Here is a 16,687-nt window from a genome sequence, read left to right on the forward strand (position 1 = left end):
ATAAATAAATAAATGGAAATCTCTTTATGTCTGCCTGTGATCAGCTCTCCAACAGAGACAAGAAGAAAAGAGGAAATGTATGGTGGAAGAAGAGAAAATGGCTTTGGAGTGTTAATACGGACAATGAGAAACCAACATCCTCTCCTGGTCCACTTTCTATAGAGTGAAACTTACCCACAAACACACACATATACGCACGCACACACACACAATGCAGGTGCTGATGTCGCCAAGGGATTTGACAAAAAACAAAACCCAGCATGTTGCATTGAAGTGAGAATAAGTGAATACAGACAATGGATGGATGGACTTGAATTCAAAGAACAGGAATATGAATGTGGACATTCTTGCAAAATACACAATATGGTCAAAAGTCCTTTAGATATTTAGTTAATTTATTTGATTGGACAATGCACATTAATGAACATTTCTGTAAATGCGCCAATTGGCTGTTTTAACTGTAGTCCCACCTAGCATGCATGTCTTTTATAGTGGGAAGAAACCGGAGCACCCGGAGGAAACCCACGCAAACACAGGGAGAACATCCAAACTCCACACAGAAAGGCCCGGAATGACCCGGATTCGAACCAAGAACCTTCTTGCTGTGAAGCTAACCACTTAGCCACCGGGCTGCCTAAGGGTACTTTGGTCTTGGGCTTTGTCGTCTTAGCTTGGGTATATTGAATCGCACAATGATATTCACTATAACGCACATGTACTTTATACTGGGGAAACAAAAACAACCTTTACACAAATCGCATGGCCCAACCCAGAAGTGCCAACGCCTCAGCTCGAGGACAGAGAGGGCAGATTGTTTGAAAGAGGTGTCAAGGAAGCCAGTTACACCCGGATGGAGAAAATCTGGAGGGACAGTGGAAAAGGTCTGTAACGCCACCACCACTTCTCCCCCAATTATAATGTTTTCCTTTCATATCTTCCAAGGAAACAAACGCTCACATTTGTTATCATGTGCCAAAAATGGTCACTCAGACTTGGCCTTGAGTGTCTCCAAGGACGATATCAAGTGTCTTTTAAAACAGCCGGGAGTACTAAAGTACCAAGTATTGATCATCTCAATAGCTGGGTTTCCCTTCCCTAGCTACCAAAGAAGTCCCTCGGATGAGAGACAAACATCTTAGAAGACCGTAAACCAAGTCCCGTTAGCCTTGATTTGAACCTTCCTTAGAAAACTATGATCTGGATGATTAAGAACCTTCAAAGACAATCATGTTCTAGATGTTCTTCCAACTTTGTGGCAACACTTGTTTAAGGCCATTTCCTGTTTCAACTTAACAATGCCTCCATTTACAGGTTTATAAAGAAATGGCAATGCAAGACTAGGTTACAACATACTTCTGTAATGTAGGTGATGCTGGGAGCTTTGTGTCCGAATGACTACTTCAGGGTGCAGTTGATCAATGATGGACATTCAGGTGTCAAAAGCACTGCCCAGGTTTACCTCGCCTTGGGGAGCATATCAATTGATTCCCTTTAAATGGATTGATTTCAGCCAGCAGTGCTGCTGTTATAAATGGTGTGACTGAGCCCTCGAGTACAGAATCAAATACAGAGATTACTTCAAATGCTCATCATGTCTCTCTCTATCTGAGCCACTCGCAGTTTACAGACGCTACAAACTCCCTCTGGTTAGAAGAGACAGAATAATACAGCAAGATGGTGAAGAGAGAGAGCCATAAGAGTGACACATTTTGAGAAAAATACAATAAATCCTGGATTTGCTACTTTTCCCTGGTCTGAAAAAAGTCATATTTCATATATGGACCATGTGGACATTAAAAAACATGCAGCAATAGCTGAAAAATACAAATATAAATATCATATGAAAACAAATTATATAAAAATAGAACCGCTTTCACATATTAAGGGAAATTATTCTAAGTGTAACTGTTTTCTTATGTTGTCTTCCCGTCAACTATGAACTTCTTGTCCTCCCAGGTCATTATTTTTACACTTTTGACAATTTTTTCCACATTTATTTTCCTTTTAAGGCTTTTTTCCCCACTATCACCATTATTAGAACTACTAATACCAACCTTTTCACACAAGTTTTACACTGATTCTTGGAATTCATGCTCAATAAACCTCATTTATTTGAAATTATTGTATGTCTCATTTTTGAGTTGATGAAAAGCAAAAATTATGATTAATTTTGACAAGTTAAAATCAGGATGTTGAGTGCATCTCAGATTGGTTATTGTGAAAGTTTAGGATACTGTTTTGAAACCGTTTAAAAATTATTTAAAATCCTATAAAAATGAATAAAAGACCAAAAATTCAATGAAAGTAGTCGTTCATTTTACTTGTGGATAGTGTTGTTATTTTGGCGCAATTTGGTTGATGCAAACCCAAATTTCTGATATGGAAACTTTAATAAGGGGTCAAGACCCGAGGTGAACAGGAGGGTTAATCTCGAATCTCTTGTTATGAACTTAATTTTGCACAAATCCTATGTGAATAACGTTTAAATAACAACCCGATGGAGATATTTTGCATTTAAATGCACTCAGAGGAATCAGGATAAGCTGATATTTAGCTTGCTAACCCCAGACAACTCACACCAAACACTCATTAGCGTATGGAATGAAAAAATTTAAAATAAAAATTACATGCCAGCTGTCAGAGAGGATGAGAGCAGAGCAGCCTTGTCACGGAACACACAGAGGTTCAAACCTGTAACCTTCAACATATACACACACACTCACACACACACACACACACAAACACAGGTCCAAATGGCATGTGTGCGTTGCTCAATACAGACAAAATATTAAAAAGAGACTTTTACTAATGTCAGCTCCAATTTCGAACAATGACACATAAGGCGCTGACTTGAATGCAAATGACTCCCGTGACCGCTGTTCATGTCTATTTGTCGCCATTGGGTAGTTTCATGATTTCACAATTAAGATAACTCAAATATTTAGGCATTTATCACGCCGGAAAAGAAATAAAGATGTAAAAAAACAGCTGAGGTGCAGTGGAAGTGAAGTCCCAGAGCTGGTATAGCTCATGCTACTCAGCTGATATTCCATCTAATCTATAATCTTCTTTGGACTGTGAAGTGTGAGTAAGTATTATATATATATTTTTTTTGGCTATGCCTGTTATCTAAAGTCCTATTTGCACGGGAGGAATGGTAAATAGTGACTGAATGTTAGTGCGTAGTTTCTGTCACCCCCATGAAGAATTCTAAAAACAACAACAACACGGTCTGAGCATCCGCATGACACAAGCGTTGGGTGATCGCTCCCCACCCCCGCTACCACCCCCCACCCCCCATCCCTCCTCCACGCAGTTGCTAGTAGCCTATTACCCTGTCAAATCAAGGAGGACACAGAATAAAAAAAAAAAAACATGATGGACTTTTTACGTAATCTCTCGTCTCCAAAGCTTACCAGTTAGTGAACATACTGAAGAATCCAGAGAGAGTTGTGTGGAGCTGATATGCTTACTAAGCTTTGAATCAACTCATTTGGCAATGGCTTGAATGTAACGGGTGTTAATTAATATTGAGTAGTAGCACTATAGCTTTAACTCCCCAGATATGAATAGCATGAGATAATAGTATGCAGTTGCGCGTACTGTCATGCACCAAACCATGCAACCTAAATCCTCCACATCTAAAGGAAATACTCAAATGTGATGTCAGAATCCAAGGTGACAAAAAAACACCAACATAGACTTTCATATCGACGTGTGTAAAATCACGTGCGTGTGCTTTGCTAAGCCTAAAAAACCCGAGAGTCATGGAGTCAGCTGAGCGTGTGCACTTAGGCGTTGCTAAATCAGGAAGTGAGAAATTGCAAAGCACTGCTGATTTCAGCGATTTTCATTATCAACTGTGAATGGGTTTGATGAAACTCAGAGGACACGGCGACACAGACAGTAGATAATTACGAGGGAGGCGTTTAGTGGCTAATTACACAGCGCCAGCAGGGCTGCGGGCCTCTCCACTGAAAACACACCGCTGTTCCCACCTGCTGATTACTGAGGACACACACACAGGTTATAACAGACGTGCATGGTGGTGGTACACTACCTTATTTAACCATTACATTAGGAAAGAAAGAACAAATACAGCAACATATAAGAACGGAATAATTAAAGATCCTCTATTATGCTTTATTGCATGGTGCTACATAGCTTGGTGTGTATGTAGTCGATGGATCACTGCCTTAAACGCCTCGCCCATATTCCTGTTTGAGATTCCTCAATTAGTGATGTCACTGATTGAGAACATCAGCCTAGTTTTTCATATTCATATTTCATATTTCACATAGGTGCCGCCTGAGCAAGCACGGCCCATTTGAATTTGGTTGAGCAAGCACATCAGAGTGGGCCAGCGGACCAATCAGAGCAGGCAGACGAGCTGCAGCAATTTGCAGTATGAGAAACATGAAAAATATGTATCCATTTAAAGCATGTAAACCTATTCTAGTAGGAGTACAGATACGACGCTGAAAATGAGTATAATAGGGGTTCTCTAATTAACATGAAAATATAATAAAGGACACAGGATGAAGTAAGAAAGATGGAATGAAATAAAGATTGAAGGAGAGAGAAGAAAAGGATGGAAGGAGAACGGCCTGGAGAGAAGGACGCTCTCACTTGGTCTTTTGTGGCATATTTGTTCCTGAGAGCAGCTGAAGCTCAAACAATTGAAAGAACCAAATCCGCTGAAACGGCCTCCATGGTCCCTCAGGTCGGATGCTCACTGGAAATGTCAACTCTTCTTCCCAGCCTCTTCTCGCTGCGTCTCTTCTACACGTCCTCAACATTTTCTACATACTCACGAAAAGACAGCCAGGAGGGATTTTTCTAACATGCACTCATCAATACGCATGATCCTGGCAAAACTCGTATTTTATGACGACGATGTGGTGCAACTGGTATCTGATTAAAAATTATTTTTTATTGTCATTCCAAAAGCACTTTAGGAAGTGCAGTGTGGAACGAAATTACGTTGCATTGGACCATAAAAACAAACATAGAAACCGATGTAAATTGCAATTATAAATATCGTTAAAATACAATATGTAAATAAGATAGCTAGCATTTAAAAAATGAGAAATTTAGAGATACGCATGTACAGTATATACTGTACGCATATCCCACACATCCCCATAAATGTACATCATATGCACACATACTGTGTCTTCCATCTTGTCTCAGATTAACTTTTATCTATGTATGGATGGCAATGCCGGGCTGTTGGTCCGTCCACCACTTTGATTCAGACTGAAATAGCTCGAAAAATATTGGATGGATTGCCATTACATTTTGTACAGACATGCATGTTCCCAAGAAGATTAATACTAACTAGAGAATGCAACTGAATCCTGTATGTTGAAAGGCTGACGCTACGCTGCATTGCTGGGTTGAATGTGTAAGAAGAAGGTGAAGTAGTGAGAATAGGTGAAAAAGTGGGTTTGAAAAATGGGTTTAATGTAATGAGTATGAATGTCATTGAAAAGTTGAAGAAAAAGGTTTGTATATTTGGGGTTTAAACCTTTATTAAGTAGTAAGGTGACCAGATTTCTTAGACAAAATCCGGGGACATTATCAGCTAAGAAGCAAATATACCTCCAAAACACATCATGTTTTTATTTTTGTAAAACTTAAAAAGGGGACACTAGACCTAGAACTGTTTCCCCCAACAGACAACATTATGAAAAGGATTTCTAAGGAGGTCGACCTTTCTGTTAAAGATTAAGATCCTGCGGAAAAAAGGATCTTGCGTTGGTTAAACCCACCAGACTCCATGTAAATAATCATGAATTTTGGCATTGTAAAATACGGCTTCTAAAACATCTCTGAGCTTGTCTTAAGCGACTGTCGGCTACGTTTGGTCGGTGTTTTCTTTCTTTTATTCCAATTTCGGGACTGTCAGTCACAGTGAAAACCGGGGACATTTCCGGGGACAGATCCAGCCGGGGACAGGTCACCAAAACCGGGGACTGTCCCGGGAAACTGGGGACATCTGGTCACCCTAAAGTAGTACAAAGTACTTTCCGCACAGGAATATCTGTTTCATGTGTGAATGTGAATGACCGCTCACAGAAATTCTAGTGAAATTCCGGCACTTCCGTCAGGATTCATGGTTCAAGACAATAACAGATATTGTAAGTGGTTTCCATCTTGGATAATACATTTGCTATCTCATCCTTCTCTTGGTCCTTTTGAAAGTAAACAGCTGAAAACAAGTTGAATGTCTGTTTCATCTTGTATTATTTGCTGGTTTTGTGTGGGTTGTGACTCAGGAGACCATGATAGTGGATCTCACCTGCACCACTTTCCCCTGCGGGCTTTCAGAGAAGACCAGGACCTGGTTGTAGAGAGGATCCAGAGACTTCCTCACGGACTTGGTCTTCTTCTTGGCCACACAGATCCCGTTCTCCAGGAGGTAAACTTTGATGTAGGCGGCTGGAACGACAACAGACAGAAAAAGTCAATGTTAAGTGTTTAAAATTGCGCCCGATACATTAACCCTTGTGTTGCCTTCGGGTCAAATGTGTACCCATTTTCTAAATGTCTACATCAGAAATGTGGATTTATTTTTAATTTCCTCATTATACTTAACCAAAAACATGTGGATGATTCCATACAACGCGCTTCGCAAGTACAACAAAAGATCGGATCTCTAATATCATTGAATTTAGGGTGTTTTGTTAATTCTTTTAGCATTTAAAAAAGGAATTTTCAAAGCAGTATCCCAATTGAACGTTGACATCAACCAGTCTGTGATTGTCCTTCCTTTAATATAGGTCAAAAAAGTTAATCATTTCTGCCTTTTTAACTCAAGGATTAGGTAAAATTTCCCAAAAAGGAGGTTTATTGACCATGAATTCCAAAAATAAGCGTAAAACTAGTAATAAGTTGGTGTTAGTGGTGGTAATACATGGTAGTTAAAAGAAGTGTAAAATGGCAACAAAGGGACAAAAGTGTCGAAAAAAAGTGACAAAAATGTCAGAAAAAGTGTAGATTTTTTTTGTTTTGGAGGATGTCGAGTGCATGGTCCAATGGAAGACAACACAAGGGTTAAACAGAGTGGTCACATGATCAAACCCCCACTGTGTCGTTTTTGGAAAACGACATATGAAGATGTTTAGGTTTGACATGCTTGCAGATTAGCTCGCTAGTGTTAGCGTTAGCTCATCAAACCCATCGTTCCCTAGAGTTTCTCCGAGTTTCCCAGAGTTCAGTTGAGTAGAAGAGACAAAGGCCGAGTAAATTAGAGGGAATTGTGTTGCACTGTGGAAAATGTATGCTAAAAAAAGCTAATTTGAAACCATTAGTTTCTCTGGATTTCTGTGTCCAAAAAAGGACTAAATCAATAAAGTCCTCAAGAAAACATAGTTATAAAAAAAAAAAACACTTACAAACACATGCAAACAGTTGCTGTCATCAGGAGAAAGCACAGCGCTCTCTACAGATAAAAAGAGTTTTATTTTTGGCCTTTTCATACTACAGTACGCAAAACAGCTTTAAAGAAGCAATACAGCATACTTATGAATATGTCCTTGTCCTCGTCTCCTTTATCCGTGTCTCTCGCTCATAGTTTTTCCCACATATGTCTTATGTAAATCCTTATTTGCAGATGCAATTTTGTTCTTATGTAATTAGGATCAATGGGTGGTTTAATATTATGCAACCACATAGGGGAGCTACAATTAGAGTTAATAGTTTGTTGTTATGCAATCCAACATGCTGCAAAAAAAAGGAAAAAAAAAGAAGAGCTAGTTCTGTTTCTATTTCCTATAACAGGCACATATCATTGGTTTGTTTTGATTTATTCATTTATTTGTATTTTTTATTTTATTTTGCACTTCTCTATCCGTCTTATGCTGCTGAAACATCTACATTTCCAATAAAAAGTTCAACAGAAGGATTATCCTATCCTGACAGAATAAAAAAAAAGATGAAGGTTAACTGGTCTGATTAATCACAGCTGATTGTTCGCTTCCATAATTTAGTGCTTGGGTGATTTATGCTTTGCAGCCAAGTCATTAACAGCAATCATGTACATTTAGATTTTGTATATCTTTCAGGTGCAATGATTCATGAAGCTGAAAACCATTGGAGCGTGCTGTAGTTTTCATGTGCAGAAAAAGAGTCACTGAATCATTGTGGAACCCGTAGTCTCGCATTGCCAGACCTTTCTCCACAGCGCTGCACAGAGGGGTCTGGCTAGTCCACGTAGTATTCTGGGATGGAAGTAAAAAGTGATCTGGTTTACTGAAATTTCTTTAAACTAATCACAATCGTCATGGGCGGACGGAGCCACAGTGCCTCCGCAAAATAGTCTCTGGAAAGAACTTGTTTTGGTGGAACAAGTTTATGTTGAACAGAAAATTCAGATCGGACAGATAGACTAGCTAGTTGTCTGGATTTACCCTGCAGGGATCTGAGGACCATGTAACCATAGTCCTCAGATTGGACAGATAGTCTAGCTAGCTGTCTGGATTTACCCTGCAGAGATCTGAGGACTAGGTAACCATAGTCCTCCAATTGGACAGATAGTCTAGCTAGCTGTCTGGATTTACCCTGCAGAGGTCTGAGGACCAGGTGACCATAGTCCTTAGATTGGACAGATAGTCTAGCTAGCTGTCTGGATTTACCCTGCAGAGCTCTGAGGACCAGGTAACCATAGTCCTCTGATTGGACAGATAGTCTAGCTAGCTGTCTGGATTTACCCTGCAGAGATCTGAGATCCATCGGAGTTTAGGATTCCAACACAAAGCAGAAGGTAACGGACATCTGGCTGAAAAAAGTGACATCTGGCGGGAATTTCCGGCGGCAACGGAACAATCCCAGAAGGGGAATGTCGTACTAGACTATAGCATCTGTGACGGGGACTGTTGTTAACGGAGACGGAGGACATGTTAGCATTGTCTCTGGGCCTGTTTGTGTTTGTCCAACAACCTGAAGAGGGGTTTACGTTCTACTTCTATTACAAACACATGATAGGGTTTTAAGGCGCATTGAGACAATAACAATGCCAATAACATCTTTAATTTAAATGTCCAGATTATAATGTAATACTAATAATAAATACATACATACAATTACAGGTTTTTAATATTCAGTAAAGTCATATTCCTGGCATGGTGTGGCGGCAAACCTATCCACACTATGCCAGGAATATGACTTTACTGAATATTAAAAATAATTCAAAAACCAAGCAGAATTTAGGGAATAAAGAGACAATGATACAGAAAAATACAGAAATCATATTTTAACAAGCAAACTTCACGTGAATTCACGTGTTTCTCACCATTGTTTATCAAATGTGTTGAATGCATTTCATAAAACATATCAGAGTGGATTTGTCTAGTTTGAAACCTGATTTTCTTGCTGGCAGTATTCTTACCCCTCTGCCTTTGATGGTGTGTTTCTTGGCACATCTGTCAATCAGTGGAATTAATAATGTATAATATACACGTGCATGTGCACATATGTGAGTGATTTCAAAGCATGCAACTTTCTCCTTGTCCATGAGCTGCTAATGGTCTCTAACACACCAGGGTTCCTTTAAAAGAATATAGAAAATATGAAAACAGACTTTGATAGAAATGGTCCGCCAGTGCCTACATTGGAATTTTCTTGGAGTATTATCAAAAGTGTCATATCTCTAAAATCAGTACAACCAATAAGCTAAAAGGTTATGTAAGTTAATAAAGCAACAATTAATAACATCATTAATAAAAACAGAAATTAGCAAAGGGCCATAAAGATGAATACTTTATGCCACTTTACTAGTTTCTGTATTTATTAATGATCTTCCACTTGCTTTTAAAAATCCCATGTGTCCATGTATGCAGATGATACAACAATATACATGTGTGCATCTACAATTTATGAAATAACTAAAGTCTAAAAGCATTGTATTTGGTTCAAAAATGGGGAATTTTGACTTGACAAATTACAGACATGGTTGATTGTTACGGGAATAAATTCACAGACAACCTCCATTATTATTACAAATGACTATAAATCACCAGGTAATTCTAATCCCGTGCAAATAGGGTTTATATTAACATTTCTCGCTTACACTGGGGCCATTTCTGGATTCATGACCTCATTGTTGCAAAAAATCTGTGTATGTCCGAACAATGTGACACAGAATATTCTGTTTGCGCTGATCTGTTTTCAATCTCATGGCATTATAGCTGGCGAACCATTTCTTGGCAGAGCAACATGCTGCTTGCTTCACTACAGGATCTTACTTATTTAGCTGAACATCTCCCTCTGCTGTGTGTGTTAACTCCCTGAACACAGAAAACGCCATTTCCTCTTTTTCACTCATGCATCTTTCACATTGCTGCAACTGTTTTTGGAGGATATATCCCATTAGATTCAACATGTCCGCTGCAGTCTGTTCTGGTTGTGTAGCTGATGCTATTTTGCTGTCTTGTGGTGCATTCATGTTATGTGGGAACCTTGATGTTCTAAGACAGGGGTCTTCAACATTTTTTAAGCCAAGGACCCCTTAAAAATCCCATGACATGGTGCTCTTTGCTATGCTTTTATATAATGAAAGCATAGCTAATACCATATCTGAAGTCTCTTTTATATAGACCTTAGTGGTCCCCTAATACTTTTCTGAGTCTCTTTTATATAGACCTTAGTGGTCCCCTAATACTGTATCTGAAGTCTCTTTTTAAGACCTTAGTGGTCCCCTAATACTGTATCTGAAGTCTCTTTATATAGACCTTAGTGGTCCCCTAATACTGTATCTGAAGTCTCTTTTATATAGACCTTAGTGGTCCCCTAATACTGTATCTGAAGTCTCTTTTATATAGACCTTAGTGGTCCCCTAATACTGTATCTGAAGTCTCTTTTATTAGACCTTAGTGGTCCCCTAATATGTATCTGAAGTCTCTTTTATATGACCTTAGTGGTCCCCTAATACTGCATCTGAAGTCTCTTTTATAAAGACCTTAGTGGTCCCCTAATACTGTATCTGAAGTCTCTTTTATATAGGCCTTAGTGGTCCCTAGTACTGTATCTGAAGTCTCTTTTATATAGACCTTAGTGGTCCCTAATACTGTATCTGAAGTTTCTTTTATAAAGACCTTAGTGGTCCCTAATACTGTATCTGAAGTATCTTTCCCAAAATTCAGCCTTGGTGCAGAATTACACCCACTAAAGCAAGTCCCACAATGAGCTTTCCTTAATATGTGCCATTTCTGAGTCTGTAGCTTTTGAGGAGGGGGAGGGGGCAAGGTGGAGGCTGGGGGTGTGGCTTTGACCGACTGCCACTTTGCTTGTTTGAAAGCCATGATGTCTCTCTCTCATGGGGGGCCAAATTCTCTGGGCGGGCAAAGCAGAGAAAGGGGAGATAACCTTGCCCCTTATGACCTCATAAGGGGCAATATTCCAGATCGGCCCATCTGAGGTTTCATTTTCTCAAAGGCAGAGCTGGATACCCAGGGCTCGGTTTACACCTATCACCATTTCTAGCCACTGAGGGGACCACAGGCAGGCTGGGGCAACTCATATTAATGTTATAAAAGCTCATAAAGTGAAATTTTCATGCCATGGGACCTTTAACTGAAAGAGAGACAGAGCAGGGACCCCCTACTACATATATTGTATAAAATTAAGTTTTGGGCTTACAAGAACAAGGGCAGCCTAGAGCCTTTATACATAAGTTTTTGTGCATAAAATACTAAGCTATTCAAATGGTTTAATGTTAAAAATACATGCGGCACACTTCTGTGGATGGATAATGACTAGCTTACCTATAGGCCAGTGAGAAGTGGGGATATATATTTGCCAATAATATGTTTGATTCTTGTTAAGACTTTTTTATTTTTGAATTTCTTGTTCAAAAATGAACCATAATTTGGAGGCCCCCCCTTTTCTGAAGACCCCCTGTTGAAGACCCTTGTCCTAAGACATGGCAGTTGTGATGAACGGTAGCCTTTTTAATGGGAAAGCCTTTTTGTTACAGTGTCTAAATTTATTTATTTGAGCTATTGTTTCTTTTACAGTTATTTTGTATTTCCTTTAAATGTGTTTAATTGTGTGTATGCACCTTCCAACAACACAAATTCCTCTTAAAGTGAATTTTTTCTGTGTCGCCCCCATGAGGAATTCTCAGTAATGACAAAAATTCTGTCGGCGTGCTCACATGACACAAACCTTCCGTGATCGCGCACCACCCCCACCCCTCACACATGCAGATGCTAGTAGCTAAGGAGGACACGGAGGATTAAAAAAACAGGATGGACTCTTCAGAAGAAGTCTTTAACTTCACTCGAGTTTCTGTCACACTGAGTAATACAGAGAGAGTTGGTTGGAGCTGATCATTGCTCATTTGGCAATGGCTTGAATGTAACGGACATTCATGAAAAAGTTAAAGCTTTAAGTGTTACTTAGCAATAAATCCTTTTCTGATTCTGATCCTGATTCAGATTTTGACTCTGAACATGTGATGTTTCTGAGGAAAAATGACATCCTGTAGAAAACACAGCATTAAATCTTATGATCGAGCACTCAACAGACAAGAGTGGTACCTGGAGGTCCCTTAGAACCTGGCTTCATAGTGAGTCCTCTGGCCTGGACTACCTCCACCTCCAGACCCCCGTTCCTCTCCATCAGACCGATCTCTATGTCACCTGGATGGGAGAAAAACACAGGTGTACTTTAGCAGTGAGGATGGGGGAAGTCAACATGTGCAACATTCAATCCAGTTCTCCAAAATTCTGGCTTTTACAAGACCATTACATTTTGTGAGGTGTCAGGAAAGATTGCATCAAGTAGCATCATAAAATTTTTCAAGGATTTTGAAGGAACAACGGAGATTGAAGCTCCATCTTTAGGTGTCCTGAATAGAGATGACCCGATACCCAGATACTGATTCTGATAGCTTCAGTGTTGGATACTGATCCAATACCAGCGTGTCATACATTTTATTATGTTTTAAAGCACCCATATTCTGCTTATTTTCAGATTCATAATTGTATTTTGAGGTTTTATCAGAATAGGTTTCCATGGTTTCATTTTCAAAAAACACCATATTTTTGTTGTACTGCACATTGCTGCAGATCCTGTTTTCACCCTGTGTGTTTAGGTCTCTGTTTTAGAGCCAGAGTGAGACATCTCACTTCTATCCTATCTGTGTTGGGAGCTGCACATGCTCAGTAGCTCGGTAAGATCCCATCAGCTAGATAACTCTTTCTCCAACTTTGGTCAGTCCAAGGCAGGATAAGCTGGGAGACTTCTTCTAGACCAGGGACACTTGTGGAATAACTGCACAACAGGGACAGGAAGTAGTTCTTTTGGAGATTATGGTCAACTAGTGGGTGTTGTAGCAGTGTTTAGAACTGAGAGAACCAGCTAGGATGCTAGCCAGCTAGGTTAGCCACCTCGTCTCGGATACTAGTCTGGCTCAACGGATGCACATTTCTGGGATAAAGCCGGTCAACAATCAGGGCTTAGCCCCGCCCAGGACGGATGTGATTGGTTTAAAAAATTACAAATATAGCAGATCCCGGAAAAGATTGGTGGTGCAGCCATTGACCGACCATACTCCAGCCCTGACGTAGTGCTTTGGGGATCTGGCCATGCGAGACTACATGGGAACAGAAACATCATGTGAGTCTTGGGTCTCTGAGCTTCCTCAAGCTAAAAATGATAGTAGGAGTTTATCATCAGTTCCATATGATTCAATCTAGGGCTGCTTAACATGAGGAATATATGCAATATGCAATACCGTTGTTGAAAATAAATAAACAGATATTAAAGTGTACTCAGTTCTTCATTTCTGTTGCTTTCAGTATTCAAAAATTGCTTGCTACATTTAAAAAAAAAATTGACATAGCAGTTTTCTTCTGATATTTTCTTTTCTAGTGTTGCAGGCTTTCGCAAGGTGTTTATTGTGACAGTTGACATTGTGATGATGTCAAAAAAAAACATATATTGTGCTGCCCTAGTTCAGTTTTAGCCCTCTCATCAACCTCATTTCTAGCCCCAACAGATGGCAGCTTTTAGCAACTAAGCTATGATAAACTCACTGTTCCGGCTTTAAACGCCACCAAACAACAAAGAGCAGGTAAAGAAAGTGGAACACTGGGTGACAGTTTTCAGCTAAATATCCCAAATGACAAATGCATTCCGTTGAAAGTGACAGAACGCAGACGAGGGCCAAGTTATTCCGGGATCTCGGACATTATATAACGTTGGACTGGACTGCAGGTTTGGAGTGGAGTTGGTCCAGTCAGTGTCACTGTTGGCGGGCCAAGGACACTGTCTGGCTGCCAGCGAGGAAACTGACCCACTTACAGTAGATCACTGCTGTGGAGGACAGGCTGCATACAATATATCTCCAGTATATATGGCTTGGATGTGAATATGTGCAAAGGGACAATGAGGAAAAACTCTGCAGTAGGACACGTGTTGTGTCATTTGGTGCGGTTTTATGATGAAATGCGCTGCTTTTTTCTTTTCAATTTTCAAACCTTTCTTTTACATGGACAGTTTCAGAGGCTTTTGACAAAGTAAAGGTGATAGTTATGACCCTCAAACCTCTCATCTTGGAGATAAGAAAGTAAAGAAGGTTGGATTACGTCTTTTAGTCTCGCTTTTTCGTTGACATGGATGAACTGCTGAGAAGTTCCTGTGGCTCATTGTTGGAAAAGCTTTGCAAAATGGTTATGACAAAAATGCGTCCTCTCTTACCCATGGATGTTGTCGCCAGTGTTTGTCGCCCAACAAACTGAGCGGGTCCCATCCCATCCAGGAAGTCGCTGAACTGTGCATCCGATGCCAGACACATGCCACTGTAGTTCAGACTGCAGAGAGAGAGAGAGAAAGAGGCAGACAAAGAGATAGATGGTTAATCATGACCAGGCAGTTCTCATTATACTTCAAAATAGAGAAAGGGAATCAGTGACTGGAAGATGATGACAGAATGCAGGAGTGCAGAAACAGAGCAAAGGGACAGAAACGGACTGGAGGAAGAAGAAGATGGGAGAAGAGTCGGGACGCGCTCCCGTCGTCAGACTTTACACTTTTCAAAGTCTTTTCAGAGTCTTCCAGTTTATGGTAGGCATTAAACTCCCAACTCTCAAATTGACTCCCTGTAATTAAACCTCAGACTGCTGCTTTAATGTGTGTGTCCTTATTGTGTGTATGCAAAGAAATCAGCTTAGAGTGCTTTTGTGGCAAAGTGCCAGGTACAACCCAACTGTGTGTGTGTGTGTTTGTGTGTGTGTGTGTGTGTGTGTGTGTGTGTTCGATGCAAGGACAAATCCACCCTAACATGTTCTGATGCTGATGTTTGTCATCTATCTGTGATGCTTTATGTGTGTCTGAACCGGGATGTCAGCCCCCACTAATGGTAGATGAGTGTCAACACTCAGCATTGGTTTGTGTGAGCAGCTTTCGGCCTACTGGTCCTGCAGACCTTGGTCCACCCACACAGGTGTCGCCAATCACGTTGGCGCGGTAAATCTCCTTTCAGTTTATGTGACTGGGATTGATTGATTGAAAACTCCCTGACTCTGCGGGTACACTCTAAGAAATATCTGTAAATTAACAGTTGTATGACTGTGCATTTTAACAGAAATTGTCCCTTGTACGTGAGCCTCCTGTCGTCCTCGGGGTCAAATGGACCCGTTTAAAAAAGAACGCTGAAAAAAGTGACAAATGTTGGAAAAAGCTTCAAAAACGCAGGAAAAATGCAACAAAAACATTTTGTTTTTTTGAAACGTTGAAAAAAGTGACCAAACAAAATCGGAAAAATCGCCAAAAGTGAAAAAAAAACTTGTTACAAAGAAGTGACAAAATTTTTTTTTGTCAAACATGGCATAAAATCTACAAAAATGTTGAGAAAAGTGTGGAAAAAAACCATCAAACATCAAAATGTTGAAATTTTGACCCAGAAAAACAAGTTGCAGGTCGACGGGAAGACAACACGAGGGTTGATTTACGATATAAGAGAAAGTGTTAGGTTTTTACCATTGACACAGTCAGTTAACTGACAAATTCTGTTTTTTGATTGCAGTAACAAGTCCAGGTAATGAGCTGCTGTTTCTTTTTACGGATTTATTTCTTAGAGTGTAGTTTCATTGGACTGGTTACGGTAGGACCAAGGCAAATACTTTCCATAGCTCTGCTTATCTTTAACCTGAGCACAAGGCTAATCAGCTGGGACAACTGAAACGCTTGTGCAGGTATGCACGGCCTGTCAGTAAAATAAATATACTATAATGTGAAATCCCTCCTTGCTTATTGTCATGCCTGCATAGGAAACTGTACATGTGTTAAAGCATACAAGTATTCGTTTTCAAAGGAAACATACAGTATATGAAAAAGGTTGTCAAACTACTATAAGAAGTATAATATTTCATGTAGTATGCAAACTCCATGTCATATTGGAGACACATAGAAAGTAGACTAAAAGGTGCTGTCGGTATGACACTAAGTATAACACACAGGGAAAGTAATAATTCATATAATAACTTTTTTTTAATAAGTTATTAATCTCCAGTGGGGAAATTACAATTCACACTCTGCGTTTTGTTAGTCATCACTATACACAGTTCGGAAATATACACACACACGCTCAGTCAGGACCTATTCATGCACTAATGGAGAGATGTCAGAGCCAGTGGATCAGCACCCTGAGTGTTTGGGGGGGGGGGTTAAGGTGCCTTGC

The 16,687-nt window shown here is 39.9% G+C and overlaps 1 protein-coding gene across 1 annotated transcript in view; it reads right to left on the minus strand.

Moving 5' to 3' along the window:
* The window catches only part of rims4 (regulating synaptic membrane exocytosis 4), a gene marked incomplete at its 5' end in the record, with an annotated part of 63,552 nt that overhangs the window by 4,784 nt on the left and 42,081 nt on the right, over positions 1-16,687 (minus strand). Inside the window, 3 exon segments of the mRNA XM_032513397.1 lie at positions 6,305-6,444; positions 12,543-12,644; positions 14,707-14,819. Coding sequence (XP_032369288.1) covers positions 6,305-6,444; positions 12,543-12,644; positions 14,707-14,819 — 355 coding nt within the window.

The sequence above is a fragment of the Etheostoma spectabile genome, chromosome 4, assembly GCF_008692095.1.
Source record: "Etheostoma spectabile isolate EspeVRDwgs_2016 chromosome 4, UIUC_Espe_1.0, whole genome shotgun sequence".
In the NCBI taxonomy this organism is placed as follows: domain Eukaryota; kingdom Metazoa; phylum Chordata; class Actinopteri; order Perciformes; family Percidae; genus Etheostoma; species Etheostoma spectabile.